At 47.6% G+C, this 20,116-nt stretch overlaps 1 protein-coding gene across 1 annotated transcript in view; it reads left to right on the plus strand.

Moving 5' to 3' along the window:
• The first annotated feature begins 7,166 nt into the window (after positions 1–7,166).
• Zc3hav1 (zinc finger CCCH-type containing, antiviral 1) overlaps positions 7,167–20,116 on the plus strand; it is a 47,179-nt gene continuing 34,229 nt past the window's right edge. Inside the window, 2 exon segments of the mRNA XM_040728491.1 lie at positions 7,167–7,699; positions 7,701–7,912. Of these exon segments, the coding sequence (XP_040584425.1) occupies positions 7,604–7,699; positions 7,701–7,912 (308 nt within the window). The 5' untranslated portion in view covers positions 7,167–7,603.

The raw sequence follows: 20,116 nt of genomic DNA on the forward strand, positions 1-20,116 counted from the left end.
GGTGGTTGTGAGCCACCATGTGGTTGCCGGGAATTGAACTCAGGACCTCTGGAAGAACAGTCAGTGCTCTTAACTGCTGAGCCATCTCCCCAGCCCGCATGTAGAATTTTAAAAAAACAATAGTGGAAGGATCTCATGAGGGCCAGTTGTGGCCTTGAGATCACCTACAGAGACAGAATCCAAAGTTCTCTGCATCAGCTTCGCTTTCCTGAATTTCCTTGCAGGAAACTGTTGGAGACCCCTGAGGCTCTGAGGACAGATACAGTTGACGAGGTATACAGAAAGGACTTGCCGCTCAGCTTCCAAGACTGTGTTAACCTGATATGTTAGGGTTTCTAATGCTGTGAAGAGACAACATGACCACAGGAACTTTTTTTTTTTTTTGGTTTCTCTGTATTGTTTTGGAGGCTGTCCTGGAACTCGCTCTGTAGACCAGGCTGGCCTTGAACTCACAGAGATGACCACAGGAACTTTTATAAGAAAAACATTTAATTGGGGTGGCTCACTTTCAATTTCAGAGGTCCAGTCCACTATCATCATGGCGGGGAGCATGGTGGCCTGCAGACATTCATGATCAGAAGGCAACAGGAAGTGGCCTGTGACACTGGGTGATATCTTGAGCATAGGAAACTTCAAAGACTGCCCCCACAGTGAGACACTTCCTCCTACAAGGCCATACCTACTTCAACAAAGCTACACCTCCTAATAGTGCCACTCCCTATGAGTTTATGGGGGCCGATTGCATTCAAACTACCCGCATGATAACTGGCAGCTTTACTTCTGGATCTGCCCACCACCTACTGAAGTCTGTAACTCTCTGCTGGCCTCAACCAGCACATGGGCTTGATGTACGTTAGGAAGAGGGAACTTCAAATAAAAAAAATCTCCATCAGATTGGCCCATGAACAAGTTTGTTGTTGCATGAGTAATAAAAACCCAGAGACAGATATTGGGATTAAAACTGAAGACCAGAAAAGCAAAGCAGCCAGCCACCAGAGAGTTCTCACCTCTACCAATGCTCAGTCCGAACCGGAGATTGTATTCTCTGACTGCACTGCTTGTCAGACCGTGGTCCTGTCTCCTCCTGCCTTGTATTCCTCTCTAGCCCAACCCTATCACTCCTGTCTCCAGTCCCCAAGTGCTGGGATCACAGGTGGGAGCTTTGTTTCTCTTTTAGGCGGATTCACTCTAACATAGTCCAGGGTGGCCTCGAACTCACGGAGATCTGTCTGCCTCTGTCTCCTGAGTGCTGGGGTTAAATGTGTGTGCTACCACTGCCTGGCCTCTGTGGTTGTGGCTAGCTTTATTAGCTCATCACAGTTTGGGGGGGGGGCGTTTTTTTCTTTTTCTTCATTAAGGACTGATGTGGGAGGTCCCAGCCATGTGGGTGGTGCCACCTCTGGCCATGTGGTCCTGGGCTGTTTGCAAAGAGCAAGCTGCTTGGGAAGTGGAGAGTAAACAAGTAAGCAGCAGTCTTCCGTGGCCTCTGTTTCGGTCCCTGCTCTGGCTTCCCCTCCTGGTGTGCTATGGGGTATACGAGGAAATAAACCTTTTCCCCTCTAAGTTGCTTCTGGTCGTGGTGTCAGAAAGTAACAGTAACAGTAACAGTAACAGTAACAGTAACAGAAAGCACGCTGGGATGCTACCAAGGCAGGGCTCCTGCTCTCTGGTGTCGTTCTCCCTCAGACCCACTCTGCTCCTTCTTTTGAGTTCTCTGGTGTTCTGCTCAGGATCTGCCTACCCCTCTCCTCCCTTTCCTCCTAGTCTTCTCCCTCCCCTCACCGCATGCCCCATGCTGTCCCAGAGTTTCCCAGGTAGCCCAGGCTGACCTCAGTCTCTATCCCCCTGCTGATGTAAAGAAACTCAAAGTCGAAGAAATGATGTTATAAAGGATTTACTAATAGATTCGCTTAGGAGACATAAAATCACACACACAAAGTAAAATTTAGTTAAGGGAATGATGCCTCCAAAATACCCGGAAGATAAGGGTAATGCAAACCAGGCCTGCTAGAGATAAGTGAAATTTAGCATGCTAAAATACAAATGTTTGAGCCAGGCATTGGTGACACACGCCTTTGATCCCAGCACTCTCGAGGCAGAGGCAGGCAGATTTCTGTGAGTTCGAGGCCAGCCTGGTCTACAAGTCTACAAGAGGTAGCTCCAGGACATCCTCCAAAGCCACAGAAAAACCCTGTCTCAAAAAACCAAAAAAAAAAAAAAAAAAAAGTAAATGTTTATTTCCCACAATTTGTTTACTATCCTTTAGGCTACATCCCCATAACAAAGAAGATAGCCCCGAGGGAGGCATCATTACGTCTAGTTTCCTTTAAGTCCCCTGTGTTCTTAATAGGCAGGTGGGCATGATGACCCTGGGTGACAACTCTTTGAAGGAAACATCACAGGTGCACTTAAGAAATAACTGGCAACAGCTTTGCTATGCAAATTTCCTATTTGCCTAAGCAACCAGACCTACAGTCTCCTCTCTGTTTATATTGTTCAAAGTGTAACCAGTAGCAGGGACAAAAGAGATGTAAGGATGAAGGTGCAAGAAAATGAATATGAATAAAGCGTATGTAAATTAGCAACCCCTTCTATTCAAGGCCTTCTTTTCCTTGGGCATTGCCCCAGTCAGACCAACACTACTAAAGAGCATTTCCTAAGAGAGAGCAGTGACTTCTCGCTGGAAAGGCATTTTATTTCTAGCACGCTGCCCTATTCCCGCCAACCACTTGGAAAAGAAGTATCTCCCTCTATCTGGCCCCTCGTTAGCTCCCCACCAAGAAACTCAAGTGTAACAGTGCATGTTATTATTTCAAAATGCCCTAAATGAAGCCTGGCGTGGTGGCTCACACCTTTAATCCCAGCACTCAGGAGGCCGAGGCAGAACTCTGTGACTTTGAGGCCAGCCTGGTCTACATGGGGAGTTCCAGGTTAGTCAATGCTACAAATAGTAAGACCCTATTAAAACAAACAAACAAAAAACCTTGTCCTTCCTTTCCACAATTTAGAGTGTTCTTTTAATTATGTATCCTTCCTTCTTTCCTTCCTTTCTTTGCTGAAGTGGAGATGCTCAGGACTCTTACGTACTAGACAAGTCATGTGAGCGGCATCCCCAGCATTAACAGTTTTTCAGGATTTGAATGGAGGGGAATTGTTATCTGTATTTCTAGGCACTCTCATCCAGCTGGGCTTTTGTCCTTAACAAAGAAATCTATTTATTTATTTGTTTTTCAAAGCAGGTTTTTTTTTTCTTTCTTTCTTTTTATTCCGGAGACAGGGTTTCTCTGTGTAGCTTTGGAGCCTGTCCTGGAACTAGCTCTTGAAGACCACAGGTCTAGGGACTCACAGAGATCCGACTGCCTCTGCCTCCCAAGTGCTGGGATTAAAGGTGTGCAGTACCACTGCCCAGCAATCTTATTTATCGGTTTTTCGAGGCAGGGTTTCTCTGTGTAGCTTTGGAGTCTGTCCCTGGAACTCACTCTGTAGACCAGGCTGGTCAAGTGCTGGGATTAAAGGCCTGCGTCATCACCGCCAGGCTAAGAAACCTTTTAAAAAAGACCTACTTTCCTTATGTGTGTTTTTGTGACTCTTTGCCACGTGAGAGCTGGGAATCACTCTGGTCTCTCTTAACTGCTGAGCTATCTCCCCAGCCAGGACTCTTTGTTCCTTAATCTCCTTAATCTCTTTGGGGAAGAGCCACTGAATGCCTTGATGTGGGTTCTTTGTTGCTACAGCTTTCTAGGCTGTGGGTGGCTTAACCCTGTGGGACTGGGGAACTAGGATGTCTGAAATCCAATGGTCATGAAAGCCACCCAGAGGTTTCTAAGTTTGTTATCTTATGCTCAAGAAGAATAAGGAAATTCAGATAGCAATGAGTCAAAGAGTTTTATTAAGGAAAAATGTGAAGGCATTCCAGGAGAGACGGGGAGGCTCCTTGGGGGAGCACAGTGGGGTCTCTTATGACTCTTATGGTGGGCACGGGATGGAGAGTTCAGTCATATATTTTTAAAATTTATTTTTATTTTATGTGTGTTTGTCTGGTGTATTGCTCGTGGAGGCCAGAAGATGGCGAGGTTGTGAGCCACCCTAAGGGTGCTGGGAAGCAAACCGAGATCCTCGACAAGAGCAGCAAATGCTCTTAACTGCTGAGCCATCTCTCCAGCCCTCATGACTGAGGTAATCCTTACTGGGATTAGCCATTTCTGAGAGCGAAGGGGTGAGCCAGTAAGACTTCACAGTCCTAGCACACGTTCCTGTTAGGAATATGTTCCGGGGTCTCAAAGAAAGAGAATACTACTCCAGGTGAAGTGTCTGTACAAGACAAACTTTACCGTGATCAAGGAGGGTGACTAACACACAGATAGGAAGTGGAGGACTTGGTTCTCTCCTCCTCCTCCTCTCTCCTCCTCCTCTCTCCTCCTCTCCCCTCCTCCTCCACCACCTCCTCCTCCTCCCCCCCCCTCCTCCGCCTCCCTTGAGACAGTCTAGGTAGCCCTGGCTGTCCTAGGACCCTTTTTGTAGACAAGTCTGGCCTCCAACTCAGAGATCAGCTTGCTTCTGCCGACGGAGTGAGTGTTGGGATTGAAAGTGTGTGCCACCAGCCTGGGCATTCGGGTTTTATTCTAACTCAGATGGTGATTGGGTCATCCTGTCCCCTTCAACCCCCACACTTGGGTCCTACCTCACAGTCTTCTGTGGTTATGTAGTCTTGGGAGGAAGGGGTTTTCTGCTTCCGTCACTTAAGTTCCACGAATGCAGCAGGGCCTCTGTGCAAATAAAGGTTTTATGTTGGGTCGGGTGTTTTTGTTTTTGAAAGAAATATTTTCATAAAAGTCCTTCTTACAAGGTGGATGTAGCCGGGCGTTGGTGGCACACGCCTTTAATCCCAGCACTCGGGAGGCAGAGGCAGGTGGATCTCTGTGAGTTCAAGACCAGCCTGGACTACCAAGCGAGTTCCAGGACAACCTCCAAAGCCACAGAGAAACCCTGTCTCGAAAAACCAAAAAAAAAAAAAAAAAAAAAAAAAAAAAAACAAACAAACAAGGTGGATGTAAGGACTCAGGCATTGTGCTGGCCTGCCCCTGTCACCTGGCAGAATGCACTCAGGCGGTCCCCTGGTCAGCCCAGGGTTCCATGGTTGCATAGTCTGCAAGCAGGTGCAAAGAACCCCTTTAAAAGAAAGACCCTGCTCACTTAATATGTCTTTTCCCGATCTCTTTCTCGCTGTTCCCCTGGGGCAGACAGGACTTTCCCTGTCTCCCCCTTCTCTTCTGTCCTCTGTGTCTGTGTCTCTTTACCTCGTTTCTCTTTCCTCCCCCCTTCTAATAAAACTCACTAAGCTGTCTGCCTGGCATGTTTGTCCCTCTGCCTCAGTCACCCTCGCCTGCCACGGAATCCACCAAGGTTCCCTTCAGGCTTTATCACAACAGTGGGGGTGATAAAAGAAATTTAAATTTCTTGTCCTGAGCACAATTTTACATTATTTGATAGAAAAGACTTATCTTTAATATTCCCTTTGCCCAGTTCCTCAGCCCTTCACAGGAAGAGTGACTTGACAAGTTTTGGGTTCTTCATGACGTCTGCTCTCAGTGCCTATAGGGATGGGACTCCTGTTTTAAAAGCTGAGAGCAGATTTTTTTTCTGTGATTTCTATGTCTTTAGAGTCACTAATGTAAGGCCCACACGGAAGACAGTCAGTGAATACACACATCTTACTTGATTTGGTAAGAACGGGTCTCTGGACACCTGTCAGAAAATAAGGCCAAGTGGATTAAAAAACTCCAGAAGCAAAAAGCCAGAGTCTACAAGTAGCCAGAGGGTCCCAGGCTTGGCTTCTTTTCATACCAAAGAACTGGGCTCCAGGGAGTTGGAATGGACCCCTGTGAATAGCCACACCCAGAGCGATTCTCATTCAAGTGTCTGCAGCATTTGAAGAATCTTCTTACTGATTTGTTTTTTATTTTAAATTACATTTATTCGTGGTGGGTGGGAGAGAGGGAAAGGTGGGGGTCAGAGGGCCACTTGCAGGAGCAAACTCCCCAGCATGGGGATGGGTTCAGGGGACCAAATTTTCGCAACAGTGCCTTTACATGCAGAACTATCTTCCCTGCCTATAATCCCTGTCTCACTCTCCAAGTGCTTCTGTTACAGGTATACAGGTGTGCAATCACTACACCAAGCTATTATTAGTGTGTGTGTGTGTGTGTGTGTGTGTGTGTGTGTGTGTGTGTGTGTAGCCACCCATGCCGTCTTGTGGAGTTCAAAACATCTCAGGCTCACATGGCTCCTGCACCGTGTCTGCAGAACTTAAAAAAAAAAAAAAAACACATTTATTTCCTATCTGATCAGCGACCTTATCCATTCATTTCATTTCGGAGAGCTGAAGGGAAAACCCTTTTTCCTTTCTAATTTGGGTCTAGGGTTTGGCGGCCTGCAAATTAGCTGAGAATATAGATGAATCAACTAGCATAGACAATTGTCCTAAATAAAAGATACTAGTCTCAACAAGGGAGGGGACTGAAGAGCAGACAGGTTTTTGTGTTTCAATAGGAGACTCTGGAAGGATATATTGAGGTGTTCTTTTTATGCTAATGGCCCGGCCTGGAGCAGCTGAATCTTCTAGAAGCTCCCTGGGGGATGTGGATGGCTTTTTAATTTCGTCTGCCTTGGCTTTCCTCAAAAGAAATCTAGCTAATATTTCTTTCTACCTCTACAATATCTTAAAGGGTTTACCTTAAAAATCATCTTCATTCCAAGCGGTAGAAGAGGACTTTTGGGGGATATTCTGTGCATGCCCGATGTGGCTTCCTACTGTCACCGGATTGCTTACGCCGTTGGTTTAGGGCACCAAAATTGGCGATTTTAGTTAGGAAGGCCAGAAAGGGATAAAGAGTGGGTCTTCAAATAGCTTGGGAGTCCCAATCACGGCTCTCTAAGAGGGGCTCCGCGGTGCGCACAAAGTGTGTGTCGAAGCCCTGGTTGCAGATCATGCCCGGGACAGGTTTTTGAGAACCTCGGTGACATCGGAGCTCCACCTGCTCATTCAAGTTATTTCCGCAAGTGCGAGTTTGGTTACTAGCGGAGTGGTAGCGAGCATTGACGACACCCGCAGAGCGCCCTGCTAGGAGGAAGAGCTCACCAGGGTCAGCTCTTTCCGGCGCTGGGTGGGGCAAACTTGAGGACGCCTCCAGTGGGCCCCCCCAGGATGCGTCACTCGCCTCAGGCTTATCAAAACCCCACCCGAGCCCCACGAACGTCGTTCCTCCCTCCCATCCCGGTAGCGGCCTCGCTGTCCCGAACTGTGGGCGCCTCACGTCCAGCCTGGGACCCAGGGTGTCGCCGCGCACGCAGAGCCCGCCGGCACCGCGTCGCATTCTTCCCGCTCTCTCTCTCTCTCTCTCTGTCTCCGGCGCTGCTGACCTTAAATCTGACCCCAGGACCCGCCTCGCGACGCCACTGCCGGGAGTTGGAAAGCGAAACCGCTCGGCTCCGCGCACACACACGGCACCGCCCGCGTCCGCCCCTGGGGCCGCGCGTTAAGTTTCGATTCTCGGCGGAGCGGCGTCCCGCGCTGCGGCCGGAGCAGCGGCAGCCATAGCGCGCCATGGCCGACCCCGGGGTGTGCTGCTTCATCACCAAGATCCTGTGTGCCCACGGGGGCCGCATGACCCTGGAGGGGCTGCTGGCTGAGATCGCGCTCCCCCGAGGCGCAGCTCTGCGAGCTGCTGGAGGCGGCGGGGCCCGACCGCTTCGTGCTGCTGGAGATCGTAGGCCAGACCGGGGTCACTCGGTCGGTGGTGGCCACCACCCGAGCCCGCGTCTGCCGTCGCAAGTACTGCGAGAGACCCTGCGACAGCCTGCACCTCTGCAAGCTCAACCTGCTGGGCCGCTGCCACTATTCACACGCTCAGCGGTGAGTGCACCCGGGAGTCTGCCCGGGGACCGTGGGGCTGCTTCCTGGGGGGGGCGGGGGGGTGGATGTCGCTTACTCCCCTGGAAAAAAGAACTCACTTTCCCTGTCTCCCCCTCTTCCTCAGACCCCCTAGGCTCGTGGTTCTCAACCTTCCTAATACAGTTCCTCGTGTTGTGGTGGGCCCCCAGCCATAAAATTATTTCCATTGCTCCTTCATGCTACTGCTGTGATACCATAATGTAAATATTTTTCCCCCGATCGTTTTTTTAGACGACCCCTGTGAAAGGGTCTTCCCGACCCCAGGTTGAGAACCACTTCCCTGGGCCAAATCGATATTGCCTGACGCTAGGCTGCCTCTCTGCCCTTTCTGTCGCCCACTAAAATCCTAATTAAAGTACTTTTGGGCCAACCGGAGTTTGGAGAAGTTGCAGGTGGATCTTTTCCTCCTTGCTACCCTGGTGTCCCCACCCCCACGCGGCGGGTTGTGGTCTCCCCGGTACCCCAGCAGGGCTGCACACTCGGGTGTGCCTCCGGGGCCCCGCTGTGGCCCTCCACGACTCCCCCACGGTCCCCTCCGCCTCTGGTCTAGCGACGGGCCGCGCCACCTGGCCAGAGTGGCCCTCCCTGAGATTCCCAGGACGGAGTGGCCTCCTAGCCTCCCTGTCTAGCCTGCCTGGTGGTGCGCACAGTGACAACCCGTTCTTGCAAGCCGCTCCGCTCTCTCAAGTTGCGTGAAACAGTGTGGTTTGACTTCTCAGGCTGTTGCTTCTGTTCCAACTCGACTCGTTTACGCTTCCTAGATACAGGCGTTTCCAAGGCTTAAGTCAGGCCTTTCATTTAGCTGTCTTCCAGATTTCTCTGCGACAGGGATCACTCGCTGGGGTTCACCTGTCGATAGCTTCTAAACACACACACACCCTGCGCAGGCCCGTGCAATGAATCCTGCGCCTCCATCTCCCGCGTATAGGGAACCAGTGTCCTGCTCACATGAGCCAAACTCCCCCAGACAGGCTCTCCGACCTTACCCCCCCCCCCCGCCCCGACTTCTCTAGTTTATGTAATGTCTCATCCCTTTTGCCCTTTCCTCCTCTTCTGGGTGTTGCAGAGGTTCTTCTAGACTATTGTCTTTCCAAACACACACACTCTCTCTCTCTCTCTCTCTCTCTCTCTCTCTCTCTCTCTCTCTCTCTCTCTCTCTCTCTCTCTCTCTCTCTCTCTCTCTGTGTGTGTGTGTGTGTGTGTGTGTGTGTGTGTGTGAGTTTGAGTGTGTGTAGTATTGAAGCCTGATAATATGCATCCTGAGACTTAGAAAATCTTTTGATCCGGAGTCTGACCAACTAGCCCAGGCTAGCCTCGAATTCGCTCCATAGCCCTTGAACTTGGGTTCCTCCGGTGACATACTCCCAGGTGGCTGAGATTACAGGTCTGACCCTCCAGGCTCAACTTCTGCTCGGTTACTTTTTTCTGGGCAGAGTGTTTTGCTCACTTTTTTGGTTCTTAAAAAAACTCTGTGAGTGTTGCCGCCCTGTTTTGGAACCAACTTGATCTTCAAACCTTTTTTAATCATCCGTGTACTGTCAAAAAAACGAACAAACAAAAAAAGTCCAGTTACTTCCATTTGTGTGTATCAAGACGTACAAAGGAGGAGTGTTCTAAATTTCTTAAATTGTTTGGAACAAGAATTCTTTTTTTTTTTTTTTTTTTTTTGGTTTTTCAAGACAGGGTTTCGCTGTATTGTTTTGGAGGCTGTCCTGGAACTCTCTCTGTAGACCAGGCTGGTCTCGAACTCACAGAGATCTCTTTAGCTCATTAAGTATTTGAAGAAATACTTCAGTGTGCCCCTTTATTTAAATATTTAATGTTCTGATGCAACAGTTTGAAAGCTTTTCTAAGTTACCGGAAGTTATGTTTAGGAGTAGGCATCTAAGTTGCTTGCAACTGAAGAAATCGCTGAGTAGGGAGGAAGGGAAGTGGTTAGAGGTAGAAAAGGAAGGAACATTCTAGCACTGCACTGAATAGCAACAGCGTTAGAACACTTAGTGATTTTTAAAAAAAATTTTTCTGTGGTGGCCTGTTCTGAGAATTTCTTCAGTAACTGTTGGCTTTTAGTTTTAAAAGTTTCAGTGTTTATCTACAGTTCTCAGCATATTGAAAATGGAGAGGGAAGCCAGGTGTTGGTGGCGCACGCCTTTAATGCCAACACTTGGAAGGCAGAGGCAGGAGGATCTCTGTGAGTTCGAGGTCAACCTGGTCTACAGAGTGAGTTCCAGGACAGCCTCCAAGACAATACAGAGAAACCCTGTCTGGAAAAACCAAATAAAATAAAATAGAAAAAAGAAAGAAAATGGAGAAGGAGCCAGGTGTTGGTGGCGCATGCCTTTAACGCCAACGCTCTGGAGGCAGAAGCAGGTGAATCTCTTTGAGTCTGAGGCCAGCCTGCTCTGCAGAGTGAGTTCCAAGACAGCCAGAGCTGTTACACAGAGAAATTCTGTCTCAGAAAACAGAACAAAACAAGAAGTGGAGAGGGGAGATGGTGGGTCTCCATGTACCCATTCTTTTGACTCAGTGGTTTTCCAAATATGGCCTCTCCATCTCCATCCCCAGGCCTCTCCGTCTCCACCCCCAGTTCCCGTGTTTTATGTTAAAGCAAATCCCAGTGATTATTTACTTCCTAAGTATTCAGTATCTCTAACAGATAAAGACTGTATTTTATTAGTATTCTCACAGTATCATCATTGATCACTTAAAAAAAAAGTCTCTAGTGTCAGTGGTGGGTGCACATCTTTAATCCCAGCACTTGGGAGTCAGAGTTCGAGGCCAGCCTGGTGTACAAAGTGAGTTCCAAGACAGCCGGAGCTGTGACACAGAGAAGCCCTGTGTGTGTGTGTGTGTGAGTGTGAGTGTGTGTGAGTGTGTGCCTGAGTGAGTGTGTGTGTGTCTTTCTCTTGCTCTCCTCCCTTTAGTTCAGGCTGGTTTAGAACTCTGGTTACCACAAGGATGACCTTGAACTTAGATCCTCCTACCTCTACCTAAGTGCTGGGATTACATACTTGGCACAGCCGTAGCAGATGTTTGGGGTCCTGGGGACTGAACCCAGGACCTGCTGCACGCTGGCAAAGTTCTCTACCAATGCAACTACATCCTCAGCCCCCCAACGATTATTTTATTACCTTGTAATTTGGTACTGGAATTCTCCTGATCGCCTTAGTAGTCTAACTTGTTTTTTCAGGTAAAACACCTATGTAGACATAATCCATGATGACTTGGACACATACCCAATATGTTTTTAGAACTGTCATTTCGGTTTGTTCACACAACATGCATAGAATTTTTAGTTTTATGAATTTTGTTATGACTTTTCGTCTGGCTTAAAACAACCATTTTAAGTTTACACACTGGCTTGGAAATGACACGTTTCTGTATTTTGGAGGATGATATATAAAAGGGATTATTTGATCTGTGCAAGTTTGGATAGAGATAGACTTTCCAGAGAGTTCATTATTTATGGGGGGGAGTAGTGTTTCTTTGTTTTTTGTTTGATTCACTGGGTAGCTCTCTGTGACCTGGAACTTGCTTATGTAGACCAGGCTGGCCTCAAACTGACAAAGATCCACCTGCCTCTGCCTCCAGAGGGCATGTACCACCACAGCTGGCTAGAGGATGTTTATTTTGTATGCGGATGGGTGTTTTACCTGCACATGCACCATTTCTTGTGCCTGGTACCCTCTGAGGGTGGAAGAAAGCGTCATACCATCTGGAACTGTAACCACAGACTGCTGTGAGCCACTGTGTGGTTGCTGGGATTTGAACCCGGGTCCTCTGGAAGAGCAGCCAGTGCTCTCAACCGCCCTGCCATCTCCAGCCCAACTCTCCTCAGAGTGAGTCTAGGCAACATTTTTTTTTAAAAACCAAGTTTGTTTTGTAGTATTTTCCCTTTAGTGACTCCTACAGAATTTTGTCTTCTAAAACTTGGCATGAATTAATGACTCTCTTGAATCACTGGCTAATGGGGCCAGTTAACCATTTAATATCCACAATGATATACTGTATTTGTATGTCTTAGTGTAATTTGTATTTTTGCTGGTTTTATACTATCTCAGTAGTACTTGGTGTTCCTGTCTTCCCTTTTGTAATGCTTCTGGCTATACATTTTAGTTGACAACAGGATTTTCCTAGGGTAGGCCGTATATACTTGTTTGGGCACTGAAGATTGGATATTTCTGTTTGCTTTGCTGACATGATAGCCTCAAACCTGAAATTCAAGTCCCAGGTGTGACACAGACACTAATTATGCAAGAAGCACAGTAGAGATGACAGCTAAATTAATTTTCACCATAGCATCCGAGAAGTCTACGGAACAAGTCCAAAGACCAGACCTGTCTCTGCTTCCGAGTGCTGGGATTAAAGGCGTGTTCCACCACCGCCTGGCTTAAAAAGTATTTTGACATTATTGTTATTGTTTTGTATGTGTGTGTATAGGTGTTCAATGTGTGTAGGGGATTACATGTGTGCCATAGAACACGTGTGGAGTTCAGCACAGTTATGTGGACTTGGTTCCTTCTTTCTGTTTTGTTTTGTTTTATGAGACAAGGGTCTTGCTAGGTCTTGAAAGCGTGCCTCAAGCTCAAGAAAAAAAAATCCCCCAGCTTCAGCGTCTTGGGTACTAGTATTACAGGCATATACCATCACACCAGCCTTATAAATGCTATCTTGGGGCTGCTCTCGTTGGGTTCTGTCTCAGCATCACATGGCAGCTCAAAACCATTTGTAACCCCGGTTTTGTGGGATCTGACACCCTCTTCTGGCCTCCACAGGCACCAGGCATGCGTGGGGTGCACATACACACAAGTTAGGCAAATTATTCATAGATTAAAGTGAAAACAAATAAACCTAAAGTAAAAATCTTACCTTAGTCAGATGAATCAGGCATAGAGGTCTTTAGATTTTTACTGGTGGCCACCATAGCTGGTAGGTAACAAGTCAACCCTATCTGTGTGACATTAGCTTCTCCATTGTCTAGCATACAGCACACAGCAGTGACGTGTTTCACTAACTCAAGTTACTCTTCTTGCAGGCATGAGTTGTGTTGAACTGGTTGGAGCAGATGTTTTAAGGTCATTTTGTTACTATGGTTTCTGTCATTGTAGGTGGTTTTTTTTTTTCTCTTTCCTGTTTTTAAGATATTCAGTGCTGAAACTTCGGTTAGGCGTGGGGCCTGTGATATGGCTCATGAGGTAAAAATGCTTGCCTTGCAAACCTGATGATCTGAATTCTATTCCCAGACTCCACAGAAAGATGGAAGAAGAAAATCCAATGCACAAAGCCGTCCTCTGGTTTCTACACACACACTTTGGCATGCATGTGCTCCCATATACACATTACACACTAGCGCATGTGCACACACGCGCACACACACCACTAATAAATAATTTATCTTTTAAAATTTTGCTTGTCTCTTAGAAAATGAAGAGCCCTGAGAGACCTCAGCGTATATTTTCATCCTTTATTACCATTCTTTTACCTGTTTCCACATCTACAAACCAACCGGTGATTGGGCTAGGGTATTTATAAAATCTGTGGATCCAACCAAGCGCTGATGGAAAATATGCAGGGGGGGAACCTGAATGATTGTTTTCCAAACAATCCCGCAGAACAAGTGTTTACATAACGTCGTTTCCCCCGTATTAGGCATTGTAAGAAGTCACATGGGTGGGGGGGGGCGGGCGGGCGCGGGCTGCATGAAGATGCTGTGCCTTTCACACCAGGGGACCTAATGTGGACCTTGGCGTGGAGGAGGACTTGAAACCGGCCTCTGAGGGCCACTGAAGAGCTGCTCTACTGCCTCATTTGCTCATTCAGCATGCTTCACCTGCTCTAGTCTCTGTTTCCTTTCTGCCTGGAGCTCTGGGTCTCATGGGTCTTGGTTGTAGCCCTACCCAATTTTAAAAGAATACCCGAAGCCTACACCGTTTGCGGTCCTTGGGCCCATGGAATTCTCAGTCGTATTTCTAGAGTCTGCGTTGTGTTTCCTTGGGTCTTTCTACATGTGGAAGGAAACGGCTCGTACAGCCTCGTGCATCCACTACTTGAGGCTGTCAGTCCCGTGGGTGGGGAGAGAACCTAAGGAGAGGCGTGGCTGGTGGACCAGACCTGGGAAACAGGGCTACCGTCTTCCCTCTGAGCAGTCTGAGAATTCTAAATTCGTAGCTGATCGTCTGGTCATTTTGGATCAATATTTGTCACAATAGGAGGAAAGAATTCAATAGATTCTTAGCTTGACTTACTATTTATATTACTAGTATAGTAAATATATTAGATTTTTTCTATGTAGGTGTTTCACATGGGCTTTCATTTATAGCTTTGCTATAGACCCCACAAACTTTAGAGGGGGACTATTCTGATTTTATTAAGGTATAAAACTTTTTTCTTGTTATTAAAATTGTTTTTAATTGTTTTGCCACTAAATCATGATCTTTGGTTATTTTGATAATGTTTCTTTGTGCACATCTTCCCTATAGAACTAATAATGGGATTTCCAAAGGCGCCTTAAGTTTTATGAGATGATGATGTTAAATTGTTTTCTAAAGAGTGTTTGTGGAAAGCCAGGTGGCCTTTAATCCCAGCACTTGGGAGGCAGAGGCAGGTGGATCTCAGTGAGTTTGAGGCCAGCCTGGTCCACAGAGTGAGTTCCAGGACAGCTAGAGTGTTTGTGGAGCTGGGCGTGATAGGACACACCCTTAATACCAGCACTTGGGAGGCAGAGGCACAATTTCCAGTGGCCTATAAGACCACTTACTGGGAGCATAAATTGGCCAACACATGCTTTTTCCCTTGAGATAGGGTCTCATTGCATATCCCTGGTCCAGTGAAGAACTCACCTGTAGACCAGACTGACCTTAAACTCACATAGATCACATAGTGCTGGGGTTAAAGGTATGAACGTCCCGCTCTTCATCTTTTTTTGTGGGGGGGTGGGGGGTTGATCTCCACTCTTGATGTAGTTGAGGACAACCTTCTATGTCACTCTGAACTTTTGAAGTTTGTTGACTTGATGCATTTATTGGCACTCTTTTTGGGTCATTTTAGCATAGCATTCTGTTTGTTTGTTTGTGGCTTTTTTGGGGACAAGGATTCTCTGTAAACTTGACTGGCCTCCACCTCAGAGATCAGCCTGCTTCAGCCTCCCCAGTGCTAGAATTAAAGAACTGAGTCACCACAACCAGCTCGTGGTATGTCTTTTGTTGTTTGTAACGGTTCTTTATCTCACGGTTTTAAAAAAAAAGACGGAACTTATTTCCTGTGTATTTGAGTGCTCGACCAGCACGGACACCTTTACACCAGAAAAGGGCATCAGATCCCGCTGTAGATGCTTGTAGCCACCATGTGGTTTCTGGGAATTGAACTCAGGACCTCTGGGGAGAGCAGCCAGTGCTCTTAACCACTGAGTCACCTCTCCAGCTCCCGTTGTTGTATTTAAATAGCTAAACGCATTTTTAAATTTCATCTCAATAAGCACATCCATGGCTTCCTTGTTGTGTTTTATAATTACATAACTACTACCGCTATCAAAAGCCAGAGCACTTCCTTATCCTCCAGAAAATGCCCTCACAACTGTTTCTTTTCTGTTGCCATCCTCTGTTTACACTTAGTCTGTCCTGGACCCGACCTCTTCAGAGCCGACACAGTGTGGCCTCTGGGGACTGCCTTGCTCCTTCCAGGCAGTTTTCAGAGCTTGTGTCTCATTGAGCAAGTGATACATAGTTGGTCTGGGAAACTCTCTCTGTCTGTAGTCTGTCAATCCTCAAACCTTAAAGGCACACTCGCTTTTCTCTGCAGCCTGTGGACCAAGCAGGGGTGCAGGCCAGAAGGATCATCTTGGAATCTGTTCTTTTTCAGCTTTTCTTCATGTTTTTTAATTATGCTTCCATCAGACGTGACATTCAGTGTCGGCAGTGTTCTGCTAAAAAAAAAAAAAAAACGATCTAAGAAACTCCATGTGAGCCAGGCGTTGGTGGCGCATGCCTTTAATCCCAGCACTCGGGAGGCAGAGGCAGGTGGATCTCTGTGAGTTCGAGGCCAGCCTGGTCTACAGAGGGAGTTCCAGGACAGCCTCCAAAACAATACAGAGAAACCCTGTCTTGAAAAACCAAAAAAAGAGAGAGAGAGAGAGAGAGAGAAACTCCATGTGAGTAATAGTCACAGTGTTTGAAAAGGCTTTTAAGAGGGACAAGCATTGTAAGAACTGGCACTAGCCCATTGCTCCATTGGGCTTCTACACAAGCATTTTTTAAAATTTATTATGAATACAACAACCTGCCTCCATGTACATCTACACATCAGAAGAGGACACCAGATCTCATTACAGATGGTTGTGAGCCACCATGTGGTTGCTGGGAATTGAACTCTTGACCTCTGGAAGAGCAGTCAGTGCTCTTAACCTCTGAGCCATCTCTCCAGCCCCTCTGGAAGAGCAGTCAGTGCTCTTAACCTCTGAGCCATCTCTCCAGCTCCCTACACAAGCATTTTGACAGCAAATACTTTCTGCTTTTATGTTACATTGAGATAAAAAAAAAAAAGAAGAAAACCCTTTCATTTAGTGTAACTTAACTGGAAAGTTCTGATTTGCTTTCTAATCCTGGTGGTGTTTTCTTCCAAACAAGAATCTATCTCATCTTTCTTAACCTACAAGTTACTTTGGACTGGCAAGGCCTGGAAATGGAAAGAGGAGGAAAAGATTCTGGGAGACGGAGGATGTCAGGAACAAGAAGAAACAGGCAGGCCTTGACATCTGTTTAGTGAAGGGTGATCTTGAACTTCTGATTATCCTGTCTCTTATCTCCCGAGTGCTGGGGTTACAGGTATGCTGGGTTTACCGCAGGCATGTGTTGGGGTTACAGGTATGATAGCCATGTGCCAGAATGCAGGTGTATGTTGGACTTATAGGTACGTGCCTGAGTTACAGGCATGAGCTGGGGTTACATACAGGTGTGTACCTGGGTTACAGGTGTATACCTGAGTTACAGGCCTGTTCTGGGGTTTACATACAGGTGTATACCTGGGTTACAGGCATGTTCTGGGGTTACATACAGGTGTGTACCTGGGTTACAGGCATGTTCTGGGGTTACATACAGGTGTATACCATGTTTATAGGTGTGTGCCCACACACCAGGTTTTAGAAGCCAGACATCATTCTAAATAAATTGGGGCAGGGGAGCTGAGCTGACTTGGAGAGTGCAGCCCATTTCATAAGCCTTTAACTGTTTAGCCTTTCAGAGAAGAGAGTTTTGTGTTTTAGATGTCCCCAGAATGAAGAGGGAATTAGTTTTCAAATATTTTGATTCCTCACTCTTGTCAGAACATTTTGAACATTTCTGGTACGAAAGTCTCTAATATAAAATGTCCTAGTTTTTGTTTGTTTGTTTGTTTGTTTTTTAAAAGAAGATTTTATTTATTATGTATAGAGCACTCCATGTATGACAGAGGAGAGTGTGAGATCTTATTACTGGTGGTTTTGAGCCACCATGTGGTTGCTGGGAATTGAACTCAGGACCTCCGGAAGAACAGCCAGTGCTCTTGACCTCTGAGCCATCTCTCCAGCCCCCCTCCCTATTTTGTTTCCTTTTTCAAGACAAGGTTTCTCTGTGGCTTTGGAGGCTGCCCTGGAACTCACAAAGATCCGCCTGCTTCTGCCTCCCGATTGCTGGGACTAAAGGCGTGCACCACCTGCGCCCGGCTAATGGCGTAGTTTTTACATGTGACCTCCACATATCCTCCCACATACTTAAAACCACCTCTAGATTATGTGTGCCACCTAATACAATGTAAACGCAGTAGAGCCGTTTATACTGATGTGTTGAAGTCATGACAAAATCAAAATTTGTATGACTGAAGAATGAGGACACCCTGCTCCTAGGTATGGTTCAGGAGAAGGTTTGCTGTAGATACGGCATGGAGATTTTGTTTTGAGGGCTTTTTGTTGTTTCTTTGTTTTGTTTTGTCGTGGGGACTGGACCTGGGACTTCACACATGTGTAACCACTGAGTTAGGTTGGACATGGAGTGGGGAGGGGAATTTTCCAAGTCCGTAGGAGACTCAGTTGGTACCAGTTTGGCTCCCCCTGCACAGAACCCTAGACTGTTCACGGAACTGTCTCAGCGCTCTCCCGCCCGCCCTCACCCTCTGGGCCTGGGTGCTCTGATGTCACTTCCTGCTGCAACTTCAGGGCCTCTGCCATGTTGTGACAGTTTGCTGGGCTCCCGGGGTGTTGTGTGTAAGGCAGCTGTGGGCAAAGCCTTAGAATCCCGGGCCCTTCCTTTCTGCGTACCCTCGGTTGTGCGGAACGAGCTGTTCTTTGACTCCATTGGCTACAGTGGCACGTATTCCATTCGGTGACCCGTCCTGTGTGTAAGAGAGCATCAGAAGCACAAAGAGAATGGGAGTCCAGCGCTTTGAATACTTTATTAGGGTTGTCAAGATCATTCGCTCCCATATCCTGGTTCCTTTTCTACCTGGCTTGTATTATGGTGCACTATTTCCTGTTTCCTGTGCAAATAAATCAGTGATCTGTGCGTTTATCAACCCCATGGGTGATCCGGGAACACTAGGGTAAGGGGGGGGGAGAAGGAAAGGATATTTCCCTGTAGTTCCCATCAAAACTCAAGACTCAGGTTTTCTCTTGTAATCTTCAATTGAGCAGCTGGTGTGTTTACTGAGGGGAACACACCACACCCAGCCGGGAGCCTCACCCAGAATCGAGTGTAAAGCCCAACCTTCAAGTCCTAGAAAACACATTAGACTCTCTTGGGGGGGGGGTGGCGGCTCACACCAGTCAGATTCAAGCAGTCTCCAGGTGTGGCTGGGTTCAGACATCTTAAAAGAGCCCTCAATTGGGGATTATGTGTTGCCTGGGAATAAGAACCATTTTCCAGGCTAGATTGTTAGGCCACGCCCCTCAGCCGGGGGCGGGGGGGGGGGGACGGGAGTGTGGACTGCTGGGCTAAAGCTACGTTTACTTTTGTGGCTAGAAGGCTAAGGAGAAAGGTCGTTTATTGTTAGGCTTGGGTCTTAGAGATGCTCCTGCTTCTACAAGGCGTCTTTGCTTCTGTTTCAAAGTTACCACTTCCTGTGCCTGCTGGTGAGTCTGCTGGGTGCCCAGAGCGCTCTGCAAATGTTTGCATTGTCCTGGGCAATTCATGCAGGATTGTAAACAACTCTCTTTCAGTCTGGGGGCTGGGGGCACCCGAGGCTTTAATCAACCCTCTCCCAGAGAGCCTTTGTCCCCCGAGGGGAGGGAACCAGCACTACTTCCAGCATCACCAGGGAGTCCCAGCCCCCACCGTCAGACAAACTTGTTTCAGAAACGGCCGGGGCCCCAGCCGTCAGTCGTCTGACAATCCCTCCGGATCTAGAAGATTCTTTTGTATGCTACAAGTGAAGAATCACCTGGCAGGTCTGGGACAGGACCCAGAGGTTGCGTTTCCGACGAGTCCGGCGGCGGGAGGATCCCGTTGCGAGGCAGTAGCCCCGGGGGACCCCGACACCAGTCCTGGCTATCGGGAAGGAGGCTTCAGCCTTAGCTCTAATTAAACCGGCAGCTGCGCCTTTCTCCCCCGGCAAACCCTCACTGAAGTCGGGTTCTGCCCTGCTGCACCTTATCGTTTATGACCTTCCCTCTCTGCTTTTAATTGCCCCCAGCTTTCCAGGCAGTAACGAGGGGCTACGGCCTCGGACTTCCCCACTTATTGCATTTGTAAGTTTCTGAGCGCCCCGTGTTCGGTTTTGCAGATTAGAGAGGCCTTTGTCTGTCGCCTTCCCCTCCTCCTGTTTTTGACATCTGAGTTTCGTGACCTGCTGTTGGCCTTTTCCCTGCCTCACTCTCGAGGGTTCAGATTGTTGGGCCTCTGTTGCCCACGCTAGGGATATTGTAATTGCTAAGCTCCCAGGCAGGAAACGCGGTAGATGGTAATTTCCGTATTTCCTTAGATAGACAGCAAGTACAAACTGCCCGCCTTTGTGACTGATCAGTGTACTGAAATGAGAACCAAGATTAAAAACCTGTAAGAGGGGCTGGACAGAAGGCAAAGGTTAAGAGCACAGGCTGCTCTTCCAGAGGTCCTGAGTTCAATTCTTAACAACCACATGGTGGCTCACAACCATCTGTAATGAGATCTGCTGCCCTCTTCTGGCCTTCGGTGATATGTGCGT

The sequence above is a fragment of the Mesocricetus auratus genome, unplaced genomic scaffold (assembly GCF_017639785.1).
Source record: "Mesocricetus auratus isolate SY011 unplaced genomic scaffold, BCM_Maur_2.0 Super-Scaffold_100019, whole genome shotgun sequence".
Lineage (NCBI taxonomy): Eukaryota > Metazoa > Chordata > Mammalia > Rodentia > Cricetidae > Mesocricetus > Mesocricetus auratus.